Below are 8,856 nucleotides of genomic sequence, written 5' to 3'. Positions count from 1 at the left end.
AATAAAACAACTTGCATATCCTTGCCCTGTGTCTGCTGTTCCACACTCACCTCCACTGCCACACGTTAATTTACACTTAAACCTAACCTCACCCCTAATTCAGTTGCAAAGGTATCTTTCTGATGCATTTGATATCAAGCATAAAAAACGCTGTGTAACACTATTCTATGAGTCCCCATATTAGATGGTGTCTAGTTTGCTTGACCTACGAATCCATTTACAAAACTCCGTGACAGTACACAGCCATCTTTCACGAAGATCGTAAACTGTTGCAGGTTTTCCTCTTTCTCTTGGCTACCGCTACACATACTAAGGAAGTAAGGAAGTGGAAGAAGAACACATTTGCCATTACCCCGTTTATTACAACTGCTATTTATTTTGATTGATATTCGCCCTTACTCAGAAACTGGGTATATACAGAATTTAAGTCGCGTAAAATAACTCGTAACTCCTGTAACAGTGACACCATTACTTCTGGTCTAAAAGAGATATTTCTTCTTGTATGACTTCCTCACTCCCTACCATTAATAAAACGGGGTCGTGAGTAAAAAAATTGAGGTGAAATATGTTTACACGGCAATACAAATTTATAGGCCTAATGCATAAAGAAATCGAGGTTGTAAGCTTGTCTATAGAGAACGCTAGCAAAGATATTTTTCTTTGTTAATGAAGTAATAATGATGTGACTGCATTCGAATCACTTAGAATTAAACTGTGTATTGCCTCTTCCTTATTTTTGTTAAAACTGAGATGCGTTACTTGCACTTCACGATCAAGAAATATAGATTATTGTGGGATTACTTTTTGTTGGAGCGGCATCGGCTGCACCTATCACTACTAGACATACCAAATTGTAAAAAAAGAAAGCTGTGTCATTGGCTCGATGAACTGACGATCAGTGGTTCGGCCATAGAGAATCGGGGAGGATAAAACAGCATGCATTTCCCTACTCCACATTTCCGGTTTTAAGCAAGCCTCGCTGCTGTGGTCGCCATTTTCCAGCAGACGTCTAACAAGAAGCAGGTAAGAGTAATGGGCCCATTTTGCGCATACATATTCGAGCGTATTCCGTTAGTATCCGTCGCCACATTAACAAGTTTTTGTATGTACGTTAAAGCTGAGTTTTCTCACTAATTAGCTAAACATTATTCCTTTGCTAAGTGATGTGATGCCGATGGTAAGAAAGTTCACTAATAAGCGACGTGTTTCTGCTAGGTAGCTAATGGTAAAGCTACAAAATGAAGCCACACATGCTTGCTAGCTTCTTAAATTAGCAATAAACTAGCAAGTCCATGCTTTCGTATTTATACGATTTTTTTCTCTCTACAACCTGACGATATATGAGGTATTTGAATGTACATGCGACGGTTTATACATGAACGTCGTATCTCCAGCTGTGATTACCCGATAAATGGTCTAGTTTCGGTGGCGTAGGCCTGTAACGAGGCCTATCGTAGCTAAATTCGCCTCCTAACGTAATTTATTATCTAGTCCGTTGCGGCGATGTCGGAGTATTTAATTGGTTAACGTGCGTTATGTTTTAATATACACTGCAGTAGCTGTACAATCTAATTTAAACGACGTCTGTTCAATTTTAATCCGGAAGGAAACTCTGTAACGTTAGACCAGTTTGACCGAATGAACTCTGGACTGGAACCGAGGCCTTGTTTTGGGCGTTTGATTAGCTAGTTTGCTGACTTTGCTAAAGTGGGTGATCATTAAAACTTGTTGCTTCAGGCTTGCTCTTGTGGGGGTTTGTCTGTGAAGCATATTGTGACAATAGTTTGTGAAATGCGATATATACATATATTTTGATTTGATTTAATCAGTTTTGATTCACAGACTCCAAGCAGCTAAGATGCCTAATATGAAATCGATTATGTACTATTAAAATATTTTATCTAAATATTTCGCTAGATAGTCGCAACAAGCAGGCGCTTTGGTGTTCTTTTGGCTCGCTATGATCTACCAGACCTGTTAATTCGTAATCTATTGTTTGTCCTTGAGGTCAGTATTGTTTTGCCGTTAGCGAGGACTCTCTTTAAACATTCACCCACGTACGTCATGTTGGTCGGGTTAAAAAATAACCCTTGTAACAAACCTTCTCTACTTAGGTCGTGCTTTTCTTCAGCAAGAAAGAAACCATGAGTGGATGCCGGGTTTTCATCGGTCGCCTGAGCCCCCATGCTCGCGAGAGGGATGTGGAGAAATTCTTCAAGGGATATGGACGGATTCGGGAGATAAACCTGAAAAACGGGTTTGGTTTCGTGGTAAGTCTGGAAGTCATACGGTGAACGTCAAACAGGCGTTGTGGAGTGGATTTATTGACTGAAAATGTGTAATTTTGCTGTTATTTTTTTCAGGAGTTTGATGACCATAGGGATGCCGACGATGCGGTTTATGAGCTGAACGGCAAGGAGCTCTGCAGTGAAAGGTATTCATACGCTGAACATTTGAACGTGTACGGCAGTGCACACAATGCGTTCTTCTGATAGCTAGTTTTAAAATGGTCGTTGAAGGTTTAACGTGGTGGGCCTAAGACTGGGTCCCGGGCTGTGGTTCACAGTACAGTGCACTTGTTTGCTTGCAGGGTGACTATTGAGCATGCTCGCTCACGTAGAGGAAGGGGTGGTGGACCTGGAGGAGCCGGCGGCGGTGGTGGTGGTGGACGATTCTCTCCTCGTTTCAGTGGCTACCGCCAGTCTCGCAGTGGAAGTTCCAGGTAGGAAATGAATACCTGCACAGTTGCTGATAATCTGAGAACTGCTGTACAACACAGAATACCCTTAAAGCAAATTTGTGGGCCGTTTGTCAGTGGAAAATGAGTTGTTTTGCATAGTACCAGAACAAGAGTAAATGAGTAAGCACAAAGTATCAGGTTGCATTTGTTAAGTAGCACATCCAAGTTGTCAGTTCTGATGGTATTTTATTTGGTTTTTGAGTGGTATGTACTTCTCATTAGGTGCTTGTACACGCAGTACCATGTACGTTAATAACCTGAATGGTTGTGCTGTGCTCCAGATATGGCCCACCTGTACGCACAGAACACAGAATCATTGTGGAAAATCTGTCGTCCCGGATCAGCTGGCAGGTGAGCGATGTGCCAACTCTAGATATCAGAACTGTCCCTCTTAAGTGTGTTTGTATAAAGGACATTATGCCATTAAATATGAATGTTAAAGCCAGCCTTGTTTAATGTGAAAATATTTTCTTTTTCAAGAGTGGTCTGTTTTCATTGTCTGTTTTTTTCAAGCATTTTTAATAGTCAATATGGTAAGCCCCTTTTATTACTTAATTGAAATTGTATCAACTTTCAAAATGTTTTATCTTTGGCATAGATAGCCTTTTCTATTTTCATATGTACCATATTTGAATGCAAAAATACAAAAAGTTGATTATGTATTAAAGGCTAATCAAGAACATCTTAAACCTTTTTTTTTTTTAAACAGCTGCTCTTGTGTGGTTTCTTGTTACGGAGTTGCTTGCACAGCCCCCCCTCTCCTGCTGAGGCCAGGCACTGGCAGGGGAGGGGCGGTGTCTGATGTGCACAGCGCCTCCTCCTGGTTGTGTTCTGAATAGTGTCCATTTGGTGCCTCTCCCTACACGCAGTTGCCGGTGGTCTATATCTTGGCTGGGCCCCATAGCGGGTGAAAGTGGTCTAGCACAGGATAGCCTTAGGAGGGCTGTAGCCACAGTCTGGAGGGTCTGTGGTCTGGCATCCCCGCCTGCTGTTTACCCCACGTCCCCCACACTCTACCGTTTGGGTCATTTTCTGTTGCTGACGGAGCGGGGGTGTTGACAGTTGGGCGCAACCCCCCCCTACTTGCTCTCTGGTGGTTCCTTACTTGTGGAGGTCGGATTCCGAGACAAGGCCAAGGTCGTTTCTCGAGGGCTTAACACTGCATTGGTTCCGATTTGCTATTTGGACAAGTGGCTCTTTGCTAATGTCTTCCTGGGTATGGAACGGTAAGTAGTACATCACTCACGTGATTGGGTTTTTGTAAAGGGATGGGAGGAAAAGAGGGTTTATGTAGGAGAGATGGGGAAGGGGTAGCTTTAATGGGGACTGCATTCTAGTTTTCACAAATCTAGATTCCTTTCTAGTGTGAGAATTAGGATCATTCAGTGACTGGCACATTTTCAAACTGAGAAGGAACACCTTTAAAGAACATACTACAGATTGTAGATGATAAAAGTACACAGAGTTTTACAGAATGAATGCATTCCATAATAAATTAAATTTTTCATGCATCCAGAATGAACACCTCTTGGTGTCCTCCTGTGTAATTGCATGAAATGGCCACCTTTTTGACGAAGGTGCTGTCTAAATCCAAAAGGATTTAAGGCACCTCAACAGTCCTTGCAAGGTAATCTAAAATATTTGCGGAGTTTCATTTGGTTAAATTCAAAACGCAAAATTTTGCCCATGAAGCTCTCCCGTCTGAAATCAGTTGCTATTCCAAGGAACACAAACTTTGTCCCCGCCCCTTTCTCCTGCATGTACTTTGGCAGGAAGGCGGGGCTCTGTATATTAATCAGTGCCACAGGGCTTCCGCAATTTGTGATTGGACATTGACCCAGTCTCGTCTCAAGATCTAGCCAACTGATTAGCCCAGTTAGTGGCCACAGGAGCAAATTGGTTCTGATAGGACAAAGAACCCCAACCCTCTGTCCACTGGGTGAGACGACACTTCGCCCAACATGCCTTGTGAAGCCAATCTGCAGGGCCACTAATATTTTCACCCCTTAACCATTTGAGCCATTCCCTTTCCAGTGACTTTTTCTTGCAGAATTCTAGAATGTATTTTTAGAATTAATATTAGCGTTTTATATTTGATGTCTTGCTCTGTGCAGTGCTTCTCTTGTTCTAGGTTGTGAACGTTTTTTGTTTTTATGAACTGCTGCGATGCTACCTGCGGACTTACTCCGTGTTTAATTTATGACGCAGGATCTGAAAGATCTGATGAGGAAAGTTGGCGAGGTCACTTTTGTGGACGCCCACAGAACCAACAAGAACGAAGGGTAGGTTGCTCTTCCTGCGTTTCCCAGCTTGGCGATGCTTTTGGGGAAATTTGCCGTGAATGGAGTGTACGTGGCGTGGGAGCCTGGGTAGATTTATCTGCCCTTGGCTTGTTTCCCAGACCTGACATGTAGTTCTTTGCTTGGACCTTTACTGTACTTCCAGGTTCTTTATGCTTTTTGCCCCCCCCTTTCCCTTCTCCCAGGGTGGTTGAGTTTGCATCCCACGGGGACGTGAAGAATGCTATTGATAAACTGGATGGGACCGAACTGAATGGACGCAAGCTGAAGTTGTTTGAAGATCGCAAGAGGAAGTACGTATACTTGTCGCATTGCCTAGGGGTTGTTCTGGTTAAAGTCTTGGTATACAGGAGAAGCTGACATTTTGGGGGGTGAGGTTTGTTGTTGCCGTCTGTTTGATGTTTTAAAATGGCGGCGTCCTCTCTCTCCCTCCTCTAGCCGCAGCAGGAGCCGCTCCCGGTCCCGCAGCTATTCCCGCTCCCGCAGCCGCTCCCGCTCCCGGTCCCGCTCCAAGTCCCTGAGCCGCAGCCGCAGCCGCAACAACTCCAGGAGCCGGTCCCGCTCCGTGAGCCGAACCCCGGAGAAAAAGGTCCCCGGCAGGCCCGCCCCGCGCTCGCCGTCCCGCTCCCCGTCCCGCTCTAGGTCCCGGTCCCGTTCCCCGACCCCGCCCCCCCAGAGGAAGCAGTCCCAGTCCCGCTCCCGCTCCCCCTCTGCTGAGAGTCAGCACTGAGGGCGGGCTTAAAAGAAAAGAGGCGGAGTCACGACTGCCATGACCACTGATGTGGGTGTGGCCGCCAGCGTAGGGCTCGAGACAACCTTGCTGCCATTGGTTGTTTGAAGACTGTTGGGGTGGGATGCTCAGAGAAATCTGAGAACCTTTTAAAACTATTCCTTTTGCCTCTGCTGGCATGTAATTGCGCCAGCTACAGTCCAGAACTGTTTTCTATCCCTGCAGTTAGATTTAGCTTTTTGTTCTTTTGTATGCCTGGATTGGGGGATTCTTCATTTTAAAAAAAAAAAAAGGAAAAAAAAGAAAATGAAGTAGCCCATTTTCCCCTGGGCTTCTATTAATTTTTATTAAGAAAAACGTAAGCTTTTTATTGAACTCACTGAAACGTATACAGTGTCCAGATGTCTTGTTAATGCAGCTTTCCATGTTGGTGATAGTTTGATCGTAATCAAATTTAGTTTCAAGCGTAGAGGCAGGGGAGAGTGACCGGAAAAACGGTCGCTTTCCCAGACTGTCGGACTGATGTGGATCCTGTGTATGCGACTAGTATTCTCTGGCCATAATCTCACAAGTGTTGACTCCTCCCCCTAGTTTCTGCCCATTTTTTTTTTTTTTTTTAAAAAGGGTGTTTATTTTGTCATGGCTTTCATTGTTCCAGAGTACAGAGAGCCTTGGCAACAAAAGCACATGACTATTTAATATTTAATGGCTGATTTGCAGACCGAGCTCTACTGCTTGGTCATTGTTTTTTTTGTTTTGTTTTTCTCCCCTCTTCCTCTGGAAGCATAAATATGTTAGAGAATGAGAGCGAATAGGGCAAAGTGAGATGGGCGATTATGCACTTGATTAATCTTTAAAGTGGGTGCGTGTACATAGTGTTCTGTTTAGTCCCTCACCTCAACTTTTTGTGTGCTGTTTTACACACACAGAGGTCTAGGACATGGTTGTAATGTGCATGTGGTTCCAGTTTTGTTTGTTGATTTTTTTCTGAATTTTTTTATTTGGAGATGGACTTGTTTGCAGATTCTGACCTGGTTTGGTGCAAGGAGTGCAACATGCTTCTGTGCCCTGTAGTCGCAGCAGGGGGTGGGGGGGGGGGGCACTCGTGGCCCATGTTTAGGACCCGTTTGGTGGCCCGAGCAGAGTTCTACGCCGTTTCCACAGCCTGGCAACGACTGCCCCCCACCCCCCACCCCCACCCCTGCACCAAAGCAAGAATGCCATCTGCGCTGTCCTCTCCCGTGCAGCTCGGTTTCAGGAACAGTCCGTCTGTGTTTACGGAGACGCTCGACTGGGGGAGCCTTGCGAGTGTGGGTAACGGCGAGTGAAATGTCAGATGTTAAAACTGTCGATTGTGGAGGCGATTTGCTACAGAAAATTAAAACTGATCCTACAGAAGTTTTGTTGCCTTTTTTCTTTTTGTAGTGTCCTGTAGGTGGCGCTCTGTGCTTTGAAATGTAGCGCAATCCAGACTCGCTTGATTTGTCAGCCAACGACGACAGCTGAAGACTGGGTCTTGGTGGCTTTTACCGATTCGTGTGTACTATATTAAAGGGTTTGCGTTTCCCTCAGGAGAAAATACTGAGCTTGGGTACTTTTTAAACCATTGTCTGTCTCAATCTGTTCATGGTTACTTTCACCGGACTCTGCATGATGCCATAAGATGGAGCCACTGTTCCCCCGACGCGTATAAATAATGTAGCAATTCTGCACAATCCTTATCTGCCTACGGTCAGTTAACACCTTTGATACGAGGTTGATGCACATCAAATATTAACTTTTGAACAACTGTTGAATGCTTGTGGGTAGCAGTGGTAAGGCTTTATAGTAAAATACTCTCTCTACCATATCCCACACTCGGCTTTAATATGGGCCTACACCCCTGTGCATACTCTGTATAGGATGAGTCTAGATCCCTCTCCATGCAGTGAAATAATCTGTTTTGCAGCTTCCCAGACTATATATTCCATTTAGCTGACCAGGCAAGTTTGATGGTGTCTGACCTTTAATCAGAATCTAATTGTTTGGATGTGGTCCAAATCTAGATGAACAAACTACCTTTCAATAAACAAGTATTAAAGGGTTTATTACACAACACTCAAGTCTGTTTCACATACATGAACTGAATTTTTTTTGTATGAATAGTTCTTGCAAAATTGAAGAAAACTTATTCCAAACACATTGGTCTGTATTCAATCAACATATATCTTTGTCTTGGCTTTGACTTCTAAATGTGACTCTGAAACTTCTTCACGAACTTTGGTAAGTTTATTTTAGTGATTGCTGAACTTGCCAAAAAAAAAATTCTTGCCTTTAGCAAATGTTGATTGAATTCCACCTATTGTACAGAAGATAATCTGAACATCACATGAGCCTGAAACGGTACTTCAGGCAGCAATGTCTTGTGTTGTATTAAAGTCCCACAATTTGAATTTTTACTTTAATATTACAGCGTCTATTGCTTACACCGTGCCACTGATCCATCTACGTGTATTCTTTCCTCCATTTTGAGTTTGACATGGCTGAAAACAGCTCGTCTCCTCCATAGGCCTGTATCACAAAGCGCTATTTCTGGGTTTAGCTGGATTGCAGGATTTTTCTGAGATAGAATGGATGGCTAGGCTACAGTGGTTTCTGCTCAGTGTCTGCAGATAATACTCCAGTCCAGACCTTTGGCTGTCGGGTAGCAGTGGGTTCGTCCTTCGTTTGAAGAAACCTATTTAAAGGGTGAGACATTGACTCCTCAGATGGGAATGTAATTACCTCCGTGCTGCTGGCAGCTGCGTGTGGAGCCCTGCAGCGGAAGCGTTGCACTCCCACTGTTCTCCTGTGCGCTCGTACTGTTCCGCACCAGGGCTTTCTCAGTAGCGTCCAAAAAAAAAAAAAAAAAGTACTAAACTGAACATCCCAGGGCTCTGTGCCAACATTTCTACCAAGGGGCACATGTGCTCTGAAGTCGAAAAAATTCAAAAGCACGTTAATGCATCACAATTAGACGTGCTCCTAAACGATATCTACAGTTAGCGCACCCACAAAATGGGTGCACTGTCGTTGAGGAATGTTCCAGGTATGACCAATGAGAGGGC

At 44.1% G+C, this 8,856-nt stretch overlaps 1 protein-coding gene across 1 annotated transcript; it reads left to right on the top strand.

Annotated features, from left to right (window-relative positions):
* The first annotated feature begins 923 nt into the window (after nt 1–923).
* Nucleotides 924–7,168, top strand: srsf5a (serine and arginine rich splicing factor 5a). Its single transcript, XM_035403374.1, has 8 exons — nt 924–1,023; nt 2,115–2,270; nt 2,364–2,434; nt 2,591–2,722; nt 3,022–3,091; nt 4,949–5,022; nt 5,226–5,333; nt 5,479–7,168. The coding sequence occupies exons 2-8, from the start codon at nt 2,145–2,147 to the stop codon at nt 5,768–5,770; spliced, it is 873 nt and encodes a 290-aa protein (XP_035259265.1). The 5' UTR covers nt 924–1,023; nt 2,115–2,144; the 3' UTR covers nt 5,771–7,168.
* The last annotated feature ends 1,688 nt before the right edge of the window (nt 7,169–8,856 follow it).

This window comes from Anguilla anguilla, chromosome 1 (assembly GCF_013347855.1).
Source record: "Anguilla anguilla isolate fAngAng1 chromosome 1, fAngAng1.pri, whole genome shotgun sequence".
NCBI classification, from domain to species: domain Eukaryota; kingdom Metazoa; phylum Chordata; class Actinopteri; order Anguilliformes; family Anguillidae; genus Anguilla; species Anguilla anguilla.
Note: the sequence above shows the minus strand (reverse complement) of the source record. Positions and strands in the feature narration are given on the sequence as shown.

Bases quoted from the DNA above. Each gene is read 5' to 3' on its own strand.
- srsf5a (XM_035403374.1), top strand. From the start codon at position 2,145: ATGAGTGGATGCCGGGTTTTCATCGGTCGCCTGAGCCCCCATGCTCGC. The intron at 3,092-4,948 runs GTGAGCGATGTG...TTTATGACGCAG, and splicing joins CGTCCCGGATCAGCTGGCAG to GATCTGAAAGATCTGATGAG. The intron at 5,023-5,225 runs GTAGGTTGCTCT...CCCTTCTCCCAG, and splicing joins AGAACCAACAAGAACGAAGG to GGTGGTTGAGTTTGCATCCC.